At 38.1% G+C, this 26,408-nt stretch overlaps 1 protein-coding gene across 1 annotated transcript; it reads left to right on the top strand.

Moving 5' to 3' along the window:
• Positions 1-5,302: 5,302 nt before the first annotated feature.
• Positions 5,303-25,984, top strand: LOC113518918 (SPARC). The gene is made up of 9 exons (XM_052893583.1): positions 5,303-5,462; positions 19,076-19,157; positions 19,664-19,822; positions 20,936-21,017; positions 21,486-21,601; positions 22,258-22,404; positions 23,309-23,511; positions 24,657-24,804; positions 25,662-25,984. The coding sequence occupies exons 2-9, from the start codon at positions 19,095-19,097 to the stop codon at positions 25,710-25,712; spliced, it is 969 nt and encodes a 322-aa protein (XP_052749543.1). The 5' UTR covers positions 5,303-5,462; positions 19,076-19,094; the 3' UTR covers positions 25,713-25,984.
• The last annotated feature ends 424 nt before the right edge of the window (positions 25,985-26,408 follow it).

The following is a 26,408-nucleotide window of genomic DNA, read 5'->3' as shown; positions in this document are numbered from 1 at the left end:
CCTTTTAAAGTTTAATTTGAGCCTGAAGTAAATCGATCGAATCGTTGTACTTTAATTCGAGTGTAGAGACCACTACCACGTAGTAGCGCGCGGGCGGTCGCAAGCTCGGCGGCGCGCCGCCGACGCCGCTTGCGGCCGCCCGCTTCTGTCCGCCGCATGCATACACTGTATGATGGAACTTCACGTGACTGTAAATAGTTGATACTTGCGCATGCGCGCGCGCATGGGAATTATAAATTGTAGATTAGCTCCGGTATATTTGCAGAAACTAAATATTAAACTTATATTGAAAGTGATCATACATCATGTATCCGGTGGCAGTGAACGGTGACGATGCACCTTCTGTGCGTCGTGTCGCGGGGGCGACCAATGCCAGCAGGCAGCCGGCTCGCGGCGCACGGCGTCCGCTGGACACATATACGCCAAATATCTGAATAGCAACTACAATATTATAATAATAATATCCTTATTGCACTCCACTCTGTCTAAACCAATTCAATTAAGCAATACTACCAAAAGATTAAGGTTTTGATCTCTGCATTGAATAGGCATTCGTTTTACCCTATCTTCACAGAAAAAAAAAAAACTATTTGGTGAATATTGTATGTCCACTGTGTTAGGTGCTAGTATTTCGAAAGTTGACACGCTATATCTTGTCCATTTTATTCTTTATACCTGTATGCAGATTACGTACGCTTCAAATAGAATGGAACTTCATACATACATTGAACATATCCCAGATTATCAGAATACATTATAAGAGACAGTGCAAAAGCATCGGTATTTACAAGAGCATAAGAACTGTTATTGTGGGAGGGATAAATTGGACAAGGTGTACAGTGGGCCGGTTAGTAGCGGCCGGGCCCCGTGCAGCGCCCGCGTTGCCTCACCGCTTACTGGCATTGGTTCTGTTCCCCGTCCCGTCACGTAGCTGCGTATTGTACTACTAATGTTTGTTAATTGATACAAATTGGCAGTGACTCTTATATTATATATAATTTAATGCGGTATGTTTATATTGTCATCTATTTTTCTAACTAAACCCAATTATTTACATAAGCATTATATTAATACTATATCTTCGAATAATTATTCATTACATTGTAAACATACGGTGCAGTGTCACGAATGCTGCCAACGCGCCATCTGTGAGCTGTCTACTGGTAATCGTATTATATTTAAAGTATATTAAAGTAACGCATTTATTCTTTCCCATTTGAATAAGTTTACCTACAGAATCTAAATTATATATAAGCGGTCCGTCGTAGGTACACCTGCATGCACCAGTGCGTGTGACAGACTGGCTCAGTTGTGATGAATTGGAGCACAGTTGTTGTCCGAGTGTACCTACAGCCGACCCTCTTATCTAGTTTTGGTTCTGTAAGAATAATTTGTGGGATATTCATTCGGTGCTGGCGTCTGGCGAGCCGTCCACCGCGCCGTATGTTTTCATTGGAGGTTTGTTAAAATTTCGTGTACTTATTTATATTGTAAATAATTTGGAATCAAGTTTAACTGTGACTTGGGACGGACATCGCGTACGTGCACCCGGACACCCGGACACCCGCCTGCGTTGCCTTTTACTCCTTCTCGATCCTCACATCTTAGTTTTCCTTTATCACAATCACGTTTACATTTTGCTGATTTCCAAACTATATGTTATTTAAATTAAGTAAACATTTAATTGGAATGAAGATTTATGTAATGAACAGAGCATTCTATCTATCGTCAAGGTCGCTGTTCCCCCTAGTCTTCTATTTCCGTTATCCGCTCCCACCTCGCCCCATGTCCTCGGTGCACCGCACGCAGCGCACCTAACTTGAACGATACAGTGAGCAATATCGTACAAGTTGAAAGACCATTCACTATTATACACAAATTTAGTTCACATACAAACGGTCAGTGCAACATAATTATGTTTGAAACCTTCCATTTGAAGACTGTAATAGTTTATAGCGTTGTTTTTAAAACAGTATTGTCCGTCACTGCCAAGCGCGCGCCCCGTCCGCACGCGGCCGCATGCGGACGCCCGCGTCGGCACGCGGCCGCCGCAGCCGGGCCGCGCGCCGCGACCATGGTCGGCTCTCCCGTTCGGTACAGTTGCACGCTCGTTGTGCTACGGCGTGACTGTGGTACGTGGGCGTGTAGCGCGCTGTATCGGCCGATGTCTGTCTGTCTGTCCGCGAGTGGGCAGGCCCGCTGCGAACGACTGCAACTTCGATCTTGATGTGAACGGCCCCCGACCCCGCGTGCCCCGCCCCGCCCCGCTTTACTTGATTGAGCCGCAGTCGCAGGCCGGCCCGGGGTCGCGAGCCTGTGGTTAACAGTGATTTTTTTTTCTATAAATTCGCGCGGAGAGCGCGCGGCGGCGGTCGGCGCCGCGCCGCCCGCGCCGCCGCCGCGCGCGCCGCCCTCTCTAATAGAGATGTACTTTTTGTAACACGCTGCGAGTTTTATTTCCTCCTATGCCCCTAAACCTACAATAAGAAACGGCTAGATAATGTTATCAACATAGGATGCAGGTGGCTCGAGACCGTTCCTCATGGCAGTCTATAAGGAAAGGCCTCTGTTCAGAAGTGGACAGATGACGGCTATTATCACGATAATGAATCAACACAGCCAGCATGGTCGAAAAATTGATACAGGAGTTTGCTAAAAAGAAAATGCATTTTTTTTTTACCTGTACACCTATAAGTGATAAACAAGGACCTAGCAACTGTTGCATACTAGTAAAAGTGCAGTTTTATATGTATGTGTATTATGTTGGAATGTAAATATATTTAAAAAAAGCATTATGAGGGCCCTGATCATGATTTAAAACGGTTCACATTTGTGGATCAAATACCATATTTAGTGTACAGATATGATTTTACTGTAGTTTTATTGATTTTAGTATTTACAATCTGTAAAGATTGTGATGGAAATTAGATATAAATAAATATATATTATATATATGCGACTAGCTTTTTTGTATACCATTCCTTACATGGTGTGCCATACGCTCTTAAGGTAATTTCACCGAACACATTGAAAGCCAACATGGCTATAGCCGGAGCCATCCAACCAACGTCGTCACGTGGATCAGAGGTTTGTAATTAGTGTGTCGTGGCGATTGAAAGGATACTGTTCTATATACTGAGAATGGTAGGTACAGTATTAGGAAGATCTTTATCACTTTCCATCAAGTGGGCCGTCAGCTTGTTTGCCATTCTAAGTTGCATTAAAAAAAAAGCCAAACTGCGGTTACCAACCCGCCGGTCAAATTACTGGCAAAATTCTCCCAATGGCAGACTGTTATAGCCCAGTTACTTATGATAGTCTATCTTCGGGCAGACTGTGCGGGGGGAAATCGGAATCCATTGAACACTTGATGTGCAACTGCGATTCGTTGGCAAGTATGCGTATAAGTCTACTGGGAACGGCTTATCCAGAACCAGGGAACTACAGATATCTTAAACCGCGGGATATCGGTTAGGTAACTCATAGGATCTATGAAATGATGGTATAAAGCAGGGGGAAGCACAAAAAATCCGTATGGGTCGACGTGCATCGGCTTAGTTGACCCCATATGCGAAAAAAAAAGATATGATAGTCTATGGAGGAGGCCTATATTCAGCAATAGACAAATGACGGCCGATGTGATAAATGATTATATTGTGACAGACTAAATTTCAAATATCGAATTTACTAATTAAAATTTAAATATGTTTTGTTTCAAATTTTGCACACCGTAGATAGAATGCGGCATGTACTTTTATTATTTCTGTATTGTATGATTATCAGATCAACATTTAACTGTCCACTGCTGAACAAGCCATCCCCCTAGAAGGGGATGCCAGTAGTTGCCATGCTTGGCAGGCGGATTGGCAACCGCAGTTAGGCTTTGGAAATGTTTTAAGAGGGACGCTGCTGTCCATCTCTCGCCCTCCCTTAGTCTTCTCTTACGGCACCCACGAGAAGGGGGTGACCTATTCAGACCTACCGGGACCACACGACACATTTTATCATCACAATAATCTGTTTCATGCAAATAAAAAAAATAATTTAATTGATTGATTAAAAATAAAAATATTATTAACACATAAATCCTGTCGAATTGACAGCAATTTCATCATGACAGGACGGGGATCAATAACTTTTATTGTATCCATTTTACGCCCATTCTTCAATAAAACGTAACTCGTGTTTCTCATACATGTACAGCCCATAAAAGATATCTTTTGTTTTGTTTATTGATTTCTCTACACGCAGCACATTATACTACATTTATGCTCTATACCTGCGTATGAAAATCAGAAGACAGAAAAATCGGCAAGGTTTCCGTAATCGGATATAGACATTCAAACATTATCAGGCTTGTCTTTTTCGAACTCTGTATTTCCATCACAGACTTAACATGCGTACTAAGTTTATATCCTAATAACCAAACGATTTATTTATTGTTAATGTATTCAAAGAAAGAAAGAAATAATTTTGAATATTCATTTTTATATTCCACTGTCTGTGTGTGTGTTTCAAAATACAATTTTTTATCCAACTTAAAATGGCAAACAAGCTGACGGCCCACCTGATGGAAAGTGGTAACCGTCGCCTATAGACATGAGCAGTACCATGTACATAACAGAGTATACTATTTCGCCCATGATACCCCCCATATGTTGCCATTCCTGAGCACTCAGGAGTTATTCCTCTGTACCCTGTAAATTCACTGCCATATCCTTCAAACCAAAACACAGCAATATACAATTTCAGCTACAATTATGAATTTGTGTGAATACAAACTACCAAGCTGTACTAGGTCATGAAAATTAACATATTACCATACAAATAGGTTTAGAACAAATATTTAAATTAAATCCGTTACAGCGGCCAGAGCAAAACAGTTCCTACAAGCAGCATCCGCTCATTAAAATGACGGATAAGCTAGTCGTCACTGCGCTCAATTATATCTCTCAATAAATTTTAAATTATAAACAGGCATGTATTCTCATTTACTTGGTATTTATTTGCACCATCCATCTATGAGAGACGGCTGCAGGATGTAAAAAGGTGCACTTACACCTTGACTGGAAAGAAAATATATAGATTTCTTTTATTAACTTGCTGTTTAAATAAAAAGCGTCTAAGTTACTGTTCAATTTGTTCGTTACATTATCTAACTTATGATTTATTAGTTAATAATCAGTGTAACGCATAGATGCATGTGCGCTTTTTTTAAAGTAATCACGCCGGCGCCGGCGCCTATGCTGTCCTCTAATACCTAATATTGTTCCAACACAAAAAAGCACATATTCAGATGGATATGTATGCGCGAAGTCGGAACGCTCGGGCGCAGAGCGGGTGGAAGGTGGACGCGGTGGCGGCGGACGCGCAGTCAGTACTCGGCGCTTCGGCAGTCCGTTTCACGCGGACCTCACTCACCCGTATACTGGCTGAAGTCTCAATAAACTTTTTTGGAATTGGTAAGTACACAATACGTTTACTATTTGGTTTAAAAGTAAATCAAACTAGGTATATACCTAATACATGTTTAACGAGCACATCACATGTGATCAGACTTGTGTTTAGTTTAGCAAGCGTAACTTTATTTGCTTATTTTGCATTTTTGTATCGTGTGCTGCACTTCAGTCTATATTTTATAGTTATTGGTGATTTTAAAAGTCGTTCAAAGCTATAAGTATTCTGAAATCTCTAAAAGTGTGTTTGTTTCATTATTTTTGTTTTTATTTTTATAAATGAGCACATGTCGACAAATAACCGCCAATATCTTATAACATTAATAAAATATTTGTAATTTTTTTTTAATTTATATCTATCCTTATATATTTTTTAATGCGTGAGAATGAAATAGTAACTTCGCCTGCATTATTGGTATACACTGGCGGGACACCAATGAGAGTTGATAGGCGAGGAACAAAGCAGGTCAGTTAGCTTATCGTGAACAATTCTACAAAAATTAACTACGATGATTTCCAGGGGTGACCGCGTGAAGGTCAACCTGATTTGCATGCAATAGCCTATATTGCTGAGGGGGAAAAGGGATTGTTAGTAATGAGGAGTAGCGGGGACATCAGCCCTTTTACTAGCAATATACCGCGAGGAGGTCGACCTCTCTTCGCGGTTCCCCCTGGAAACAGTCGTGAGTGATTCATTGGTGAATACGTCATGATGGGCTAACTGATCTGATTCATATTCATCTATCATCCGTCACTGGTACCCCGCCAGTGTATACCGATAGCGCAGGCGGGGCTACCATTCCATTATCGTTCATTAAAAAAACCTTATTTTGCTAGCAATGATGTTGATTAGGATCCACCCGCGCTATTCAAAAAAATTCTAACAATCATTTATTCATGTAGGACATTTTAGCCTCCCGTCAAATTTTTACATTTTATTTACCCTATGTATATAGATCCTACATGGAGATGTTTATTTACAATGATATTTATATAGGTGTCTATGTCAATATGTCGAAAATTGATATTACAATCAATAATTGAGAATTGATTTAACAGGTTTTGAATTTATTTAAGGGTAATTCCATGTTTATCTTATTGTAAATTTTTATACTGTATTTTTCTAAACGTGCTGGTAAATTTAGTCCGTGTTTTTTTTTTGGAAATAAGTCAAGATTTTTATGAACATATAGAATATTTGAATATATAAATTGAGAAGCAACGGTGAAATTTGCCTCTTTGAATTTCTCTCTTAATGAGTCACGACTAACCCCGCCTATGAATATATTCTTAATATCTGGGAGAGTATACGCTGGCGGAGCACCAGTGAAGGGTGATAGATGAAAATGAAAACAATTTAATATTGCAATTAGTATTAAAACTTTTAGATAGAGAGAAATTAACACATTTTGTTTTTTTAGCGTATCAGTGTACCCATCATGATGAATTCATCAGGAATTCACCATGATAGTTTCCAGGGGGAACCGCGAGGAGGTCGACCTGGTTGGGTATATTGCTAGCAATAGGATTCTCAGTCTCCATTACTAACAATTCACTTTTCCCCCAATTTAGTCCGTGTTAGATGGAAGATATTCGTGGTACACCGTCGAATGTAAAGGTGCCTCATTCGCAACCTCATAATGTTATGATACGTATTTATAACAATACCATGCACATAATGTACTTACATAAAATATCTGTAACTGAACTTACGGTCCAAGAACATTAATTAAATAAGAAAAACCTCTTATATAATTAAATAAATTATAAATTAAATCTTTTTGTATTACTGTGGCACACGCATGAAGAAAAAAAAATGTTACAAATTTTATATATTCTGATTTTGTTTTTGTTTATTTTTTTTTTTTTATTTTTGTACATGTATCTTTTTTTTTATCTTTTTTCACATTGCATTTGTGTCTTTTGCTGTTTGTGTGCTGTAAGTGATGCAAATAAATTATTTATGTATCTATCTATCTTATATAATTAAATAATTACATTTCATTATTTAATGATTAAATAATACGAAAGTAACTTACAATAATTTATTAATACCTACTCATATTTGAATAAATGAATGAAAGAGAAAACCATATTACTATCCCAAATAATAATTGGGATAAGGGTAGGAAGATGACGATGATGATTCGCTTAAATGAGACTATTGAATGGTGGGATATGTTCTTATCAGGCAAAACTAAACCACAGATAATATAATGCTTCGTTTATTTGGGCAGCTCTGTCTCATTCGTGTTTCAACCGTGAAGCAGTTGTGTTTGCATGGCTGTGTTTCTGTTTATAGGGTGGGATATGGCAGTGAATTTACAGGGTACAGAGGAATAACACCTGAGTCCTCAGGAATGGCAACACATGGGGGATATCATGGGCGAAACACTATACTCTGTTATGTCCATGGTACTGCTCGTGTCTATAGACGACAGTTACCACTTTCCATCAGGTGGGCCGTCAGCTTGTTTGCCATTCTATGTTGTATAAAAAAAAGTGACCAACTTTATATTTTTTTAATGAGACTTTCAACCTCGTATTAATAAATTCTTATTCTTTGCGTCTATTTGCTTCGGATTTCTCGTGTGTAGTTCAAACGCCGGTTTTATATCCAATTTAACAACGAGTTGGTTTGTTTATTTATATGAAACGGATGCAGTAGCATCTGTACTGTCGTCACTACACAGCACACATTCACAAACATACATCGATCTATCTGTCTATTCATTATTATTTGCTAATTATTTAAACAATGCATTATTTTTATACCACTGAGGTGGCAAACAAGCATACAGTCCACCTGATAATAAGCAGTTACCAGTAGCCTATGAACGCTTGCAAAACCAGTGGCATTACGCGAGCGTTGCCGACCCTTAAGAAACCTCTTTACCCCTCTTTTGAAGAAACCCCATGCTGTAGTCTCTTGGAAAAATGTCGGCAAGGAGCTCATTCATTCCTCAAATATGTCATATGGTATGAAACACCATCATTTCTTCCATCAGTTGGACCATTTTCTTCTCCATTCTCAGTAACAAATATAAAAAAAAAAATATTTGTTTATAAAATACTGCCAATTTTCCCATTCTTAATGGAATGGAAAATAGTTTTTGGTACAATGACTGAGATATGCATATAGATGTAAAAAGTACAGTGGTATTTTTAAATATGTAAACAATAACATCCAAGTTAACATTTAGACGCAAGGAGAGAAAGTGTTAGAGATGAGGATCTAACGGCCCATTGCTAGCAATATACGCTATCAGATCGATTTCCACGCGGTTCCCTTTGGAAACCATCTTGGTTAATACTTAATGAAATTGTCTCTATGAGCCATCGCAGGCGGAGTTACCTTTCCATTATCATCTAAAAAAACATTTAGTCGCATTATACTAAGTAATAAAGAACAATATGTGCATTCCAATCAATGGAAAATAAAAACTATAATACCTCACATCAAAACCCTTAGTCAACGTAGTAAATTATCTGCGCGATGACCCCATCACGAACTTGATATTTTTCTACAAATAGGTTGTGGAATAACGCAGGATTTACACAATTGGTTGAAAACGGAACGGTGCGCAGTCCTCCCAGCAAATTATCATAATCAATTTCTAGTAAATTCGTCACGATGTACTAACTAACCTAACTTCACCTCTCCTGGGGGGAAAGGGATTGTTAGTAATGGAGTTTGACAGCCCCATTGCTAGCAATATGCCCTATTAGGTCGACCTCCACGTAGTTCCCCCTGGAAACCATCGTGAACAATTCTTGTTCAATTCGTCACGATGGACTTACTGACCTTCTTCATCCTCACCTATCATCTTTCACTGGTGCCTCGCCGGTGTATACCGATAGCGCGGGTGGGGTTACCATTCCATTATCATCCATTAAAAAAAAACTTCATCTCACCTATCAACTCTCACACGTATACCAATAGTGCAGGGGAGTTAGCATTTAATTATCATTATATAAAACAAATATCCTCATTACTAACAATAATCCGGGGGAAGGGATTGTTAGCAATGACATATAATAGTCCTATCACTAGCAATATGCTGTATCAGGTCGACCTGCACGCGGTTCCTGTAAAGCATCGTGGTTAATTCTTGTGGAAATCGGCGCTGACTGACCTGCTGTCATCCGCACCTATTGTCTCTCACTGATGCCCCACCAGCGTATACCGATGGGGCAAGCGAAGTTACCATTCTATTCTCACCCTTTAAGAAAAACAATAATAATCTACTATTACAAAGAGGAAAACTCTGTTTGTTTGTTTGGTTGTAATGAATAGGCTGCAAAAAATTCTTTCACCATAAAGCTACATTATCCACGAGTAACATAGGCTAAATTTTATTTTGGAAAAAAATAGGGTTCCGTAAACCACAGTGGTAACGTATAAATATAGCATTTTAATGGTATATTATTTATTGTTAATATTTATATATTATTATTAATTTAAAACTCTGGTTTACGATATGCAGACATAAGTCATAATGATAAAACAATTAACTGTTATTGTTTATTCAGCTTCAGTCTATATTAATATTATAAAAAAGATTTGATTGTTTTTTTTGTTTATTTGTAATAGATAAACTCAAAAACCACATAACCGAGTTTGAAAAATGCTTCCATTTAAATAAAATATACTATATATTATTTTCGAAAATTCCATCTTCCCTGCGAAGTCGGGCTGGATCACTAGTATAGTATGGTATGTATATATATATGGTATGTGTATATATATATATATATATATATATATATATATATATATATATATAGAATTCTCGTGTCACGGTGTTTGTTACCAAACTCCTCCGAACCGGCTTTACCGATTTTTACTAAATTTTGTGTGCATATCGGGAAGGTCTGAGAATCGGCCAACATCTATTTTTTAATTTTCAATGATAAGGGTGACCCACTCCTTAAAAATATTTTTTATTTTTTTGACAACGTTTTTTATTTTTATTTAAATATGATTTAGCATTGAAAAATACATACAACTTCAAATTTTCACCCTTTTACGATCAACCCCTGTTTTTTAATCGCGATTTTTATATTCCGCAATAGGGTTGCCAGATAGCAATCGAATATAACAATTGTAATACGATAAATTTTCCTGCATAGTTCTCGAAATAATGTATATGGTAAAACAACGTTTGCCGAGTCAGCTAGTCCTCTACAAATCAGGGTTGCGAGCTCTACTGTCACTGTCAGTACTGAGCAATTCGTCCCAAATCGCCGTGTAACCATTTTACTGTACATATTTCTTACACTAGTTTTATTATGATGTTGCTCCATTTAGAAATCCTGAGTAATTATCATATAAAACTGTAACGGTATAAAAACGATGACACAAAAGCTTGTTTTAAACATTTTTATCAGAGGTCGCGTGGCTATCGGCGGACACTGATAACTAAGCTTCCGTCGGTGTGGTACGACGCGAACGGCCGCGCGGCCGTATCAACCGCGGATACCATTGTGGAATGTTCGCTGACCTAATTATTATATGTACTAAATTCGCAAACGAACGAAAACACATCTGAGAATTTGTTACCTAAACTTTAAGATAAAGTAAAAAAAAATTGACTTTATTGTATTAATAGCTAAAAATATCGATGCTACAGTAAACAACAAAGAATCCCAGACAGAAAGATCACTTTTTTTACATTCGCGAGTGTATTTTTTTTTTTATACAACTTAGAATGGCAAACAAGCTGACGGCCCACCTGATGGAAAGTGGTAACCGTCGCCTATAGACACGAGCAGTACCATGGACATAAAGTATACTGTTTCGCCCATGATACCCCCCATGCGTTGCCATTCCTGAAAACTCAGGTGTTATTCCTCTGTACCCAGTAAATTCACGCCATATCCCACCCTTCAAACCGCAAACCTTCAAAACTGCTTCACGGTTGAAACACGAATTGGACAGAGGTACCCAAGCAATCGACTTTTGTACAAAGTCTCTAAACTTAATTTCACAAAATCTGTTATTTGCTTTTCTTCTTAGAAGGACCGCATATACCTGCGTATGGAGGCGGATCTGACAAAATATATTGCTAGCAATGTTGCTGATAATCCCCATCACTGACAAAGCTCGGAAACTATCTTAACAATATGAGTAATCTGCTCGAACGGTGTCAACATCCAGATGGTGATAGTTATCCGAAAATACAACTTGCTCGCCTATATTCCATTCATTATTCGACGCGGGTCGTAAACTATTATACTAGCAGTTAGCATTCCACACAGTTCTATAGCCCGCTGACGAAGGCCGACGGGTTATCTTAGAAATACTCATGACACTCGAGCTAAACAATCTGATTGTCGCAGAAATCGAGAGTTCCATCAACACCTTCTCTCATTATGTCATATTTCTTAGTTTATTATTAGAGTTCCGTACATAAATAATGAAGGAAAGGCTCTATTTCGTCCGTCTTTTTGTTCACTTTCACACTATTACAGCAATTCCAAAAAAAAAAAAAAATTCTAATAGTTTTAAATATCTTTAATTGTTCCAAATTTTAAATAGAATTATTAAATGGAGCGGAGTTAATGATTTTTTCTGTAATCAACTTAATGTCTAATTACAATTTTATTTCTTTAAAAACAACTAAATTCGTTGTAGCTCAAACTCGGTAGTAGCTGTAAAATTAAAAATCTTTAATTAATCGCCAATAACTCGTAACATAGACAAAATTTTAATGTTTTCACAAAATACAACCTAATTGGGGGAAAAGGGATTGTTAGTAATGGAGACTAAGAATACCATTGCTAGCAATATATCCAACCAAGTCGACCTCCTCGCGGTTCTCCCTGGAAACTATCATGATTAATTCCTGATGAATTCATCATGATGGGCTAACAGATCTGTTTTCATCCTCATTGATCACCCTTCACTGGTGCCCCGCCAGCATATCCCATTAGCGCAGGCGGGGTTACCACTCCATTTTCATCCAATAAAAAAAATACATCCTAATTCTAAATTTATTTCAATTTTAATTTTATATTTTTTTTTTTATTTTTTTTTTTCTATCTGCAATCAGCCTTAATCTGATCTGTTGATGAATATATTGATGAAAAAAATATTTTTCTATGTAACATAGAAAAGGAGGTATACCAGAGAGAGTAACACAAAATGGTCACAACTCAGCCTATTGCTTTGCCCTAAAAAGAGCAAAACACTGATGTTCTGTTGTGGCCAAAAGTATTTAATATCAGTTACGATGTGATTAACCGCCGTTATAGACATACAGAATCGAACATTGAACATCAACTCTAGTTTCATATTTACATTGTCATCCATTTGGAATACATGGTACATAGTCTCTCTAATAAAATACACAAAATGACGATCTGCATTGAATCCAAAAATAAAGGTCTATTCTCGGTCAGGTCGACTGACGCCGCCCTGCACTTAGTACATTGCTTGGATTCATGGAACTAGCAATGTAATTGTAGTATTAAACTTACCTAAATAACTTTAAAATAAATATTTTAACGACTATAGTCCTTAATGGGGTAGCCAATCGTACAATTGTCGATTGTGTTATATCAATATCTATGTCTTAACTGATAAGTATTTCCTTAACTATAACTTGTGCTTCACCAAAGGGAGACTTTGTACAAAAGTCGTTTGCTTGGGCACCTCTGTCACATTCTTATTTCTATCGTGAAACAGTTGTGTTTGCATGGCTGTGTTTCGGTTTGAATGGTGAGATATGGCAGTAAATTTACAGGGTACAGAGGAATAACCCTTGAGTCCTCAGGAATGGTAACACATGGGGGGTATCATGGGCAAAACAGTATACTTTGTTATGTCCATGGTGCTGCTCATATCTATAGGCGACGGTTACCACTTTCCATCAGGTGGGCCGTCAGCTTGTTTGCCATTCTAAGCAACATTAAAAATAACCTATTTTCCCTTCAGCAGTTATTAGACCACAAATTTCATTATAATGACAATACCGCGACAGTTTTTTTTTAATGTATAATAATGGAATGGTAACCCCACCTGCGTGGACGGTATACGATGTGCAGGGCACCAGTGAGGGATGATAGGTGAATAGTAGGTAATGAAAAGGCAGGTTAGTTAGCCCACCGTGATGAGTACACCAGGAATTCAGCACCATGGTCTCCAGGGGGACCACTTGGAGATTGACCTGCCAGGGTATATTGCTAGCAATGGGACTGGTAGCCCGCATTATTAACAATTCTCCCCCCCCCCCCCCCCTTGCCCTCAAGCGGCAACCACTATCCACCGACTCTTTTGCCTTTAAAAGTTTTATAAAAATAGTTGCATCACTGCACGCCCACTGAAGGAATCTGCTTCGAATGACACATTTGACACTTGAATTGAAATGTGAGGTATTGCTGTCCCATATTCATACATATTTGGGTCAATGGAAACAAATAGATGCTGCGATGCGATATGATTGCGTACGTTGCCGCTCGTTGGTATCAATAATACCAATTCAATAATTAGCTGTGTGCTGTTGCCGACAGCGCTATTCAAATAGGTCGCTTACCGAACATTGTCAAGAACTATACAATTAATAAAAATTATGACAATTTTGGCCGCGAGCTGCGATCTAGGTATAGTTTACTACCAGAGAGAGACTATGTACAAAGGTAGTTTGCTTAGGCAACACTGTCCCATTCGTGTTTGTACCGTGAAGCAATTGTTTGCATGGCTGTGTTTCGGTTTGAAGGATGGGATATGGCGTAAATTTACTGGATACGGAGGAATAACACCTGGGTCCTCAGGAATGGCAACGCATTGGGGGGTATCATGGGCAAAACAGTATACTCTGTTATGTCCATAGTAGTGCTCATGTTCATAGGCGACGGTTACCACTTTCCATCAGGTGGGCCGTCAGCTTGTTTGCCATTCTAAGTTGCATAAAAATAAAGTTATTTGTCATACTTATGTGAAAAAGGAATCGTTACAAATTTTACAATTAATATCGCCTCTCAAACTTTACGACTCTCACTTAAAGAGTCAGTGTTATGCTATGTCAAAAATCGCATTGGTTTCTCTAATCATTGGTTTCGGGGAAAAAGGATTGTTGGTAATGGGGACGTTAATCCCCATTGCTAGCAATATATCCCTGTTCAGTGGTCCACCACGCGGTTCCACCTGGAAACTATCGTGATTAATTATTGTCAAATTCATCGCAATGGGCCAGCTGACCGGACGTCATTCTCACCTATCATCCCTCACTGGTGCCCCGCCAGTGTATACCGACCGATAGCGCAGGTGGGGCGTTTATCTCATTATTATCCATTAAAAAAACATTGTTTTTATTAGTTTACTTAAGTAGTAATTAGTAGTTTATTAGTATTGTAGTTGGTTGCTAGATATGACAAAATGTCTTCGTTGATGTAACTAGCTACCATACGTTTTAAATGTCTGTTTTGGAATCCCGCAATGAGGAGGAGGGCGTTGATGTTCGCGACACAGTTTTATACTTCTGCGGATATCATCGTTTTTCAATAATATTGCAACCAATGTTTTTGTTCCAAATAAAGAATTTTTATTATTATTTTTTTAAATTTCACTAAAATTCTCATCTCCCCTCTTAAGAAGAGGAGATGGCAACTAACCCCCGGCAGAAGCACAGTCGGCCGGGGTTCTGTCTGTGTTTAACACAACGCCCGATTTGCAAAAATTGAACATAAGTATAATTTAACACTAGTCTGTTTTGTACTTACGCCATAAATGATTGAGCTACCAACAGATACATAAATATGATACTGGCTCCTGAGCGTAATGATGAGTGAAACAGATGACTCCTGTGCAACATGAGATCATCGGCGCGCCGTAGATGTGCTGAGGCATCGCCACTTGCGCTCTTGTTTTACATATCACATTACCGACTGTACAGATACTCAATTTGTTCGTATTATTTTTATAGCTCTGACAGATATGATGATCTAGGCGATGAATTCATCTGCAATTATTACCATCAACAGAACGCCAATGTCGCCATGTTTAATTTTGTTTACACTGCGTACTATTTGTAAAGCATTGCATATATCTCGATTGTAATTTTATTTATCTCTCTCTCTCTTTCTCTCTCTTTAAGAAATAAAGAATGTCTTAATAATACATATGAATATGAACTATATTCAGTTCATATTCATATGTATATTCAAGAGCAGATTAAAAGAGCATCCAGCTGTCCTCATAAACTTATTATGTCTATGTATGTATATGTACGTATTTTGTATGTAAAGAGATATTTTATGTTTATGTATATATGTATATGTATTATTGTTTACAGATATGTATTTTTTTTTTTATTTTAATTGTATGAGTTACTTATATATGTCAACATATTTATTATTTTTTAATAGAAACATCTATAATGTTTCCTTCTATTATTGTACGCACACAGCCCGCTAGTAATTAATGCTCCTCTCCACTCAGGGTATGCTAGAAGAGAACTCTTACAGAGTTAAGCTCGCCTGTTGTACATCTTTATTTTATATATATTATATGTTGTAATTTTTTGTGTACAATAAAGAATAAATAAAAATAAAATATGGTAAAATTCAAATGTTTCAATTTAAATTCATCTTTCTACATATAAACCTTCCCTTAAAACTGATTATTATATTAACCTATTTAGGAGCCCAGTTCTAAAACCACAACTACTGTACCCTTATAAAACTATAATATTAATATTAGATATGAAATTACAGTTATGTTTTTTACGAATAAATCTCATTTCATTTCATTTCTACATATAAACTTGTTTACAAGCACTTTTAAATCGTCCTTTTTATATCGTAGGGTTCGGAAAATTGTTATCTGTCAAGAAACAGGACAGCCCTGAATATAGGCCTCCCCCTTGGATAATTTGTGCCAGTAGTTGCCAGGCTTGGGAGGCAGGCCGGCAATCACAGTTAAGTTTTGGTGTAGTTTTAAAAGAAATGCTGTTGCCCAATTCTTGACTATTAAGTTCTCTTAATTATCTGTTACGACTCTAACCTATTCTATGCCGGAATTATACGACAATAACAACGGCGAAAACTTAAGAATATGAGAGTCGAAAGTCGAGAAAATATACAATTTCTTCATGGTGCAATTTAAAGGTGCTGTCCCGATTTCTCAGTTTACGAGTTCGGTGGACGACTTTAGCGGTGCGGTGTGGCGTGGTCAACATACGAGTACATAACAAACGAGCTTGGCTTCGAAATAGCGCGGTATTGCAGTAAAATATTCATGGATCGTGTTGCCTAATTACCTACACATTACAGGATATATATAAGTTTGTTAACATCCATTTCAAATATACTACACACGAATGTGATGAATGAAACGTCTTGATTATTAATTTGTATGTAATTAACTAGATGGAGTGACGACCTCAAATGCATTGCAACCTCAAATCCTTATGGCAGTCTATGGGGGAGGCCTATGTCCAGCAGTGGACGGATAAAGACTGAAATGATGATGATGATGATGATGTAATTAACTTTCATCCTACTGCATATCTTAAGAATCCTTCTTACTTTAATATTACAAATATGAAAGTGTATTTGTTCGTTCTTTACCTCTGTATTCCTTAACAGTTTAACTCCTTAAAGTGGGCAATAACGCCTTCTTGTGGGCGCTGCAGGCCTAAAGGTGGGCGGTAAGAGAACCAGAAAAAAAATTTTAATTTACACAATAATTGATTAATTTAATTTGAAGTAATAGTGGTTTTTAAGTAGGTGAAAAAAATTGAAGGCCGCTAAAAAATAATTTATTCTCAAAGTGGGCAGTAGACAAAATAAGTTTGAGAACCCCTTTTTTTTTTAACGTGAGGAAATCTTCCAAAGACCTTCCCAACTGCCGGACGGAAGGCAGAGGGGGTGTGTGGGATTTTTACCCACTAAAACCTCACGATGTACCTCGAGGCGCATATGTCGGGTCCCCGGGCTCCCGAGTTGAAGACGACCGGAGCCCGACGCGACGGTCCGCCCTGTAGATGTTGTAGGGCAGGCCACCTCTCGTGTTTAGGATGGGGAATGCCCTTCCCATCCTACCGTCTCAGGAGGCGCACGGGTACGTGCGCACACCTCCTAGGGCCCTTAGTGGGGTGTGCCTAAGTTTGAGAACCCCTGGCTTAACTAATCGTTATAAAATGTGGTATACACGTGTTATAATGATATCAAGAAGGATACAGGCTACTTTTACCCCGGTCAATGAACATATTACATAGACGACAATATTGGTAAAAGCTAATACCCCAAAGGTGGGGTGAAAGGGATTGTTAGTAATGGAAATTGAGAATTCCATCGCTAGCAATATACCCAACCAGGTCGACTTCCTCGCGGTTCCTCCTGGAAACTATCATAGTTAATTCCTGATGAATTCCTCATGATGGGCTAACTGGCCTGTTTTTATTCTCACCTATCATTATTCACTGGTGCTCCGTCAGCGTATCCTGTTAGCGCAGGCGGGGTTACCATACCATTTTCACCCATAAAAAAAAAATACCCCAAAAGTTGTCTGGTAGAGAATGCTACTAGCATTAAGTCCGCTTCTTGTACCATATTTTCTTTTGGTCAGTAAAGTTTTTGTAACTAAATAAGTAAATATCTAAAAAAATCCCCAATATTCGTTCCAATATGTCCCTCATTTTAATAGGCTAATTTCAAAAAACTAATTGTAGGGTTGGTCTCATTCTTTTTTTTTTATTTATTTCTAATTAGACACACCAACAGTATACATATTATACATAAATTAAAAAACATTTTTTGTGTAGCACGCTGATATGCACACCTATAACAGGCGTACACAACATTGATTACAGATTAAATGCATATAAATGTCATAATATAATTAATATAATATAATAAATTAAATTTATAATTACATATTCTTTATTACAAAATTCAATTAAATATAAAACATAATTTTTTATACATCGTGGTTAATACCGATAAAATTTAATACATGATAGCATTCATAGTAACTTAGTGAATCACAGCGGAAAATGCAATTACGTACGTAATAGTTACATATATACTCATTATTGTTCCCTTCATAAGATGTTTTTTATTGTAGTAAACTTATAATAAATACAGACAATTACAAGAAAAGTATTACACTAAGAAAACAACGGGCGGCTTTATCGCTAAGAGCGATCTCTTGCAGGCAACCTTTGGATGGAGAGGAGTAGTTATAAACAGTTTAACTGGAGACAAGAAACTTCGTTTTATAAATACATATAGAGATATGCATACGTGCAATAATGTGAATTTAAGTATGTATTAGTAACTTAAAATATAGGGGTGGAAGGGATTGTTAGTAATGCGGATTATCAGTCCCATTGCTAACAATATACCCTTACAGGTCGACCTCCCCGTGGTCCCACCTGGAAACCATCGTGCTGAATTCTAAGTGTATTTATCACGATGGGCTAACTGGCCTGTCTTTTCATCCTCACCTATCATCCCTCACTGGTGCCCCGCCAGCGTATACCGTTCGCGCAGGCGGGATAACCATTTCATTATCATTCATAAAAAAAAAACTTAAAATATAAATGTATATTTTAAGTTACTAATACATACTTAAATAAATAAATAAATGAGATTAAATGTGTTCGTTGTTTTAGGACCAGTACAGAGACCACAATGAAGGGTCGGCTAGTATTGCTGGCGCTGCTCCTCGCTGTGATCTGCACCGCTGACGCTGAGGTTGGTTTCTTTTCTCTTGCACTATCTACGTCATTGTATACCTACTTCACTCTCTGTTCCAGCTGCTGTCCCGTACTATGTTCACTTATATTTATAATCTACTATAAATTTATTTATTTATTTATCTGTATTTGTACATTCACTTACAGTATAGATATTAGGTTATAGCAAAAATGTACACAGGTGGACTTATCCTTTAAAGGGATTTCTTCCAGTCTTTTTTTTTATACAACTTAGAATGGCAAACAAGCTGACAGCCCACCTGATGTAAAGTGGTAACCGTCGCATATAGACATGAGCAGTACCATGGACATAACAAAGTATACTGTTTTGCCCATGCGTTGCCATTCTTGAGGACTCAGGTGTTATTCCTCTGTACCCAGTGAATTCACGCCATATCCCACCCTTCAAACCGAAACACAGCCATGCAAACACAACACGAGGAAACCAATAGCAGAAGTAAACAAAGTGTCCCTGTGCTAATTGTATAATAAATTTCGACACAGAGACACCGGCGGCGCCACAAGCGGCTGCGCACGACCACGACAACGACGGAGCGGGCGGGCGCCGCGGAGGAAGCCGCTGCCGCCACCGACCTCGACGACCTGGAGGCGGAGCACCTCGAGCTCGGCATGGCCGAGCGGCTCGACGAGAAGAAGTACCAGGTAACTCTATTATTATATATTCTTTATTGCACTAAAACACACAGTAATAATAATTCGAAACGATACAAGCAAAGGTGAACTTATCTTTAAACGAGATCTCTTCCAGTCAACCTAACACAGTAGCGTGGGGGGAAAGTGATTGTTAGTAATGGAGACTAAGAATTCCATTGCTAGCAATATACCCAACCAGGTCGACCTCCTCGCGATTCGCCATGGAAACTATCATGGTTAATTCCTGATGAATTCATCATGATGGGCTAACTGACCTGTTTTCATTCTCATCTATCACCCTTCACTGGTGCTCCGCCAGCGTATCCCGTTAGCGCAGGCGGGGTTACCATAGCATTTTCACCCATAAAAAAAAACACAGTAGCGTAGGAAGTAGTGAGCGGGCAGTAGTAGTGCTAAACAGAGATTTAAACAACAATCATAAGTACATATATATTAAATATATAATATACACATATTAAATAAATTTCAGTATGTTGCTATAATTATGTCACATATTTTTCACTACATCTGCCCTTCGTACGCTTTTTGTTTGTAACTGGTAGATGGTTAACTGGTAGAGAATGTCATATGACATTAAGCTCTGCATTTGTACAAAGTTTCATTGTGTAATAGAGAGTAAATAAATAAATGAGAACACAATAATGACAATCTTCTAATCAATAATAGTCATAAGTAATAATAATAATCATACTTGATTGACATTGGAAAGAACTTTTTTAATATGGATAATACTCTCCGTCACTTGTATCTTCTAGACATTAGATATGTGAGCCTCTCCGCACTGCGGAACTACAAATAAAAACTTCATTGTTACTGCCTCTTGCAATAGCTGAATATGGCAATGATAATGGAGTCGCCCTTATCTTCAAAATCCTTCTGTATATCTACCGTACTTGTTTACAGGGGGAGAAGGGGTGATAGGAGCCCGAGTCACACATAATATAATTTTTTCTGTTTGTATCAAATTTCACATTGTATATATATATATATATATATATATATATATATATATATATATATATATATATATATATATATATATATATATATATATATATATATATATATATATATATGACAATTTGTACCTATTTTTGTTAGGATTCGGAGAAAGCCCGTGTATTGAAACTGTTGAACGAAGTGACCCGCAACGGTGACCCGGACCACGAAGTGTACCTCGACGGTAAGATTCAAACAACAACTAAATCTCTTCATACAATTTTATACCTCTCTCTCTGTCTCTCTTTCTCTCTCACTCAGCCTCCCTCTCTTTCTTGATAAGTTCTTTGGACACTACAGCGTCTATAGTACCCATTTCTATACCGTACTTTGTAATTTTAGTGTCATATTCGACCCTTCAAACCGAAACACAGCCATGCAAGCGCATCTGCTTGGTATTAGAATGGTAGAATCATAGATGGGACATATTATAAAATATTAGAGGAAAGTTTTAATCTATAACTAGCCATTTCTTATGGCTTTGTCCGCGTGTATCAGCGTATAAAGTATGTCTTCAGTTAGGATGTATCCTAACCCATGTTCCAATTTCATTAAATCTATTCAACTGTTTGAGTACCAAACATCCTTGCAAAATATTAGTTGGAGAGAAACTTTATGTGTGTGTGTGTGTGTTTGTGTATGTGTGGTGCAGACCCGTGCCTGAAGGTGCACTGCAGCGCGGGCCGCGTGTGCGAGATCGACGAGCACGGCGAGGCCGTCTGCAACTGCATCAAGGAGTGCCCCTATGAAACTGAGCAGCGCAGGAAGGTAACCCCGCGCCTTATTATATTTTCCTGATTCATATTTTGAGGATTTTTTTATAAAGAACATAAGCGAACCTTGCGAGATAAATTTTTATAATAAAAATAAATAAAGTTTTTTTTTTTATATAATTAAAGATTGTGTTGTACAAAAAAATAAACTTCATTTGTGACAAAACCTGTTGTTTTGATTTAAAAACTAAACTACTGAACCGATTATGATAAAAATTTTATGAGAATAATCTGTAAGTAATAATAATAATTCTTTATTTTAGACAAAAAACATTGGTTACAATATTATTGAAAAACGTTGATATCCGCAGTCTGTATATCTGTAAGTGTATATTTACTTTCAGATAAAAAAAGAATTTTCCAAATAGGTGTTTATGTTATATATATATATATATATATATATATATATATATATATATATATATATATATGTGTGTGTGTGTATATATATATATATATATATATATATGTATATATATGTATATATATATATATATATATATATATATATATATCGGAGAAGGTAATAAACATAAAAATAAATACTTCAAATAAGTCAAATATTTTTTTATTTACTTGCATTTTTTTTTATCTTGTCATACGTGGCCCGCATGCAATGAAAGTGTAATGAGGCGGCTGTTTGTGTGACAGGTGTGCACGAACTACAATGAGACGTGGTCGTCGGACTGCGAGGTGTACCGGCAGCGCTGCCTGTGCCTCGACAACTCGGAGCTGTGCCGCGGCCCGCAGTACCACCACGTGCAGATCGAGTACTACGGCACCTGCAAGCAGATGCCGGTCCGTGAGCGGCGCCACTGCCTGCCTCCTTACCACTTTACTCGCTCTATATCACCCTTTTGTTCCTTCAATTAGGATGAAAAGTATCCTGTTAATTTACGATATAATTTGTATGTGAAATTTCGTTCCTATTTTTTTAGCAGTGAAAATACAAGGTGCAGACATTTGATCTCGATAATCTACATCTATCACTAATATTATAAAGTGGAAAGATTTGTATTTTTGTGTATATGTATGTTTGTAATGAATAAACTCAAAAACTACTTTGCCGATTTTAAAAATTCTTTCACTGTTAGAAAGCTACATTCACCCTGAGTAACATAGGCTATATTTATTGCTAGAAAACATTAGGGGTCCTTACTAAAACTTTGGTAACGTAACTCAAGGTGTAAAAAATGCTATAAAATATCTTTCGTCGCATGCGCTGTAGAAACTATTGATGATAGAACAAAAGTATGTTCTACAATATTGAAGAAAATATCAATAACTACAAAAAACTTTGCGATACTCTATGTCCAACTATTATCGTTATGTTACAATAACCACTTTTTAAAATGTTGTAAAAATCTCCAGCTGTGAGAAGGCAAGACGGGCCGCTAGTTTTGTTATAGATAAGTTTTTAATCCAGCCCAACCCAGGACGCAAGTAAAGCTTTCAGCTATGCGTAAAGACGTATGTACATGAGACTAAATAATGTGTCTATTAAGGGGCCAAGCTGGAATATATTTTTAAATACGCCAATGAAATAACTACTTTTTGATTTCATCATACAAATTTACAGTCGAGATATTTTCTGTCTTCATGAAAATGTTGTTCCTGTTAGTTAGAAGGTATTGGGAATAGAGAGTCGACAATAAATTCCTCGTAAGACATGGTAATGTAAGGTGCGAACTGTGGCCCGCAGGAGTGTAGCGAGAGCGAGATGTCGGACTTCCCGCGGCGCATGCGCGACTGGCTGTTCAACATAATGCGCGACATGGCCGAGCGCAGCGAGCTCACGCCGCACTACCTGCAGATGGAGCGCGAGGCCGAGTCCAACCTCACGCGCCGCTGGGCCAACGCCGCCATATGGAAGTGGTGCGACCTCGATGCGCACGACAACGACAGGTGACCGCTACTCGCTGCCACCCACACGCCACACGCCACACGCTATTCGCCAGCCACCGTGTGACTACCACAGTCCACCAGCGTCCAATCTAAACCACAATACCTCTCACACTCTATCGCCATTACATACCACTCAACTTGTATCGATTCACTTAGGTACTTGTTTTTTTTATACAACTTAGAATGGCAAACAAGCTGACGGCTCACCTGATGAAAAGTGGTAACCGTCGCCTATAGACATGAGCAGTACCGTGGATGAAGCTTATGTCCAGCAGTGGACAGTTAAACGCAAATTTGATGATATCTATTAATTGTTCCGATTCTATTCCAATGCTCCTTAGTAAGCTTTTGAAAACGAAACGACAGTAAGCAAAGTGGCCGGATTACTCTTCAAAGTACTAATATCTCTTTGCTTAATTTTTGCAGTCCAATACTACAACACTGTATTGTAATACATTTACTCAGCAATCAATTCCTATTTTTGTTTTTTTATTAATTAAATACAAGAAATATACAACATGAATACACTGGAGCCCTCACTATACGAACCTGTATCGTGGCAGTCCATAAGTAATATCCAAGATACAGTGTTCTCCGAGCCGGTGAAACTGCGTAGAGATGTTGCATTTCTGTGCATCTTCTACCGAATTTATCATGGGGAGTGTTCTGAGGAATTGTTCGGATTGATACCTGCTGCTGATTTTCACCATCGTACAATCCGCCATAAACTGAAGTTTCATTCCAACCATCTGGCCGAGTGGCGGTCCTCCACCGTGCGTTTTTCAAGGCACTTTCTTCCACGCACAACCACTGTTTGGAATCAACTTCCAGCAGCAGTTTTTTCGAACCGATACGACAACATAACCTTCAAGAGCATATTCTTAAAAGAGCAAAGGCCGGCAGCACACCTGCAATGCCGTTGGTGTTGTGGGTGATCATGGGCGGTAGTCACTTATCACCAGGTGAGCATGCTCGTTTGCTCCCTGTGTTGTAAATATATATATTTTTTTTACGGAAACAAACATGATAGGAGGACATCGTTAACTAATATAAAAGCGCTTTGTGAAGACATGTGCATCAATTTATGTAGAATAAAACAAAAATAGGAAGAGTTTCTAATGAAGAGATTGTATTGTGTCGCGTAGATACGTGTCCCGCCACGAGCTGTTCCCGATCCGGGCGCCGCTGATGGCGCTGGAGCACTGCATCGCGCCGTTCCTCGATCACTGCGACGAGGACGACGACCACCGCATCACGCTCGCCGAGTGGGGCAAGTGCCTGCAGCTCGACGAGGTACACACCTGCCAACTGCCACCTGCCACCTGCCACCTGCCACCTGCCTTACCCTTCCACTCCACTCACATAAGACATCGAATGGATTGTTAGCAATGGGGGTGCTACTGTCCATTGCTAGCAGTAAATTCTACCGAGTCAACGTACACGCAGCCCCTCTTGGAACACATCTCAGTTAATTCCTAGTTAATTTTTCCCATTTTGTCGATTGTACTATCTTAATTCTCACTTTTTTCTTGTTTTTTTTTTATGCAACTTAGAATGGCATACAAGGTGGGCACCTGATAGAAAGTGGTACTGTCGCCTATAGACTTGTCACTATTCTTTTTTTTATAATAATGTTATTAGCTAAAGTTATTAAGTTAATGTTAGTATTGAAATTACTTTCAGAATCATAAAAAGTAGGTAAAGATTATTTTTTAAAGGATGGTAATAGAAAAGAAACCCCGCCCGCGCTATCGGTATACGCTGGCGGGGCACCAGTGAGGGATAATAGGTGAGGATGAAAGGGCAGGTCAGTTAGCTCATCGTGATGAATACACCTGGAATTCAGCACGATGGTTTCTAGGGGGAACTATTTGGAGGTCGAACTGACAGAGTATATTATTAGCAATGGGTAAATTTGTAGTCCGCGTTACTTAACCTCCTTTTATCCATTTCCACCTCTTTGCAGGTTGATCGAAATATTATATACTGACACAATATACAGTTCAATTATATATATAAAAAATAACGGTTTTAAAGAAGCTTTTGTACATAAGCCTAATTAAAAATAAATGTTTAATTGGAATATCACCAAATATATATGTTCCGCTACAGATTTTAATTATATTAACTAAATGTATTTCCTTTTCTAGTCGGAGCTAGAGGACCGATGTGACGAGTTCGTGGACGACCCGAACGCGTAAGGCGGCGCCGGCGCAGGTCACTGGCGCGGCGCGGCCCGCCTACACTCACACTGCCGATACTTTGTACTAAGTTAGAACTACACAAAAATTATATTAGAAAAAAGAAGAATGATTTATTAAGTACTCTATCTATAATGTCTTACATACGATCGTATTACATTTGTTACAAATAATAAACACTCTTGTAAATAGCAGTACTGTGATGATCGAGCCAAATTAATTATTACTATAGGTTATAAATGTAAATGTTTTTAATAAATAATTTACACCAATATTTCTGTTTACTTATATCACTTTTTATATATATATAAAAAAAATCACTCAAACCATAACAATATCGTTTCTTATACATGATCTGGATACATCTGCAAGGTTACTGCTTACCAGAGGGAGACTTTGTACAAAAGTCGATTGCTTGGGTACCTCTGTCCCATTCGTGTTTCTACCGTGAAGCAGTTGTGTTGGCATGACTGTGTTTCGGTTTGAAGGGTGGGATATGACGTGAATTTACTGGGTACAGAGGAATAACACCTGAGTCCTCAGGAGTGGCAACGCATGGGGAGTATCATGGGCGAAACAGTATACTCTGTTATGTCCATGATACTGCTCATGTCTATAGGCAACGGTTACCACTTTCCATCAGGTGGGCCGTCAGCTTGTTTGCCATTCTAAGTTGTATAAAAAAAAAAAAATCTG

Source organism: Galleria mellonella, unplaced genomic scaffold, assembly GCF_026898425.1.
Source record: "Galleria mellonella isolate WM207_F2 unplaced genomic scaffold, CSIRO_AGI_GalMel_v1 utg1812, whole genome shotgun sequence".
Lineage (NCBI taxonomy): Eukaryota > Metazoa > Arthropoda > Insecta > Lepidoptera > Pyralidae > Galleria > Galleria mellonella.
This window is presented reverse-complemented; position numbering and strand designations above follow the sequence as displayed.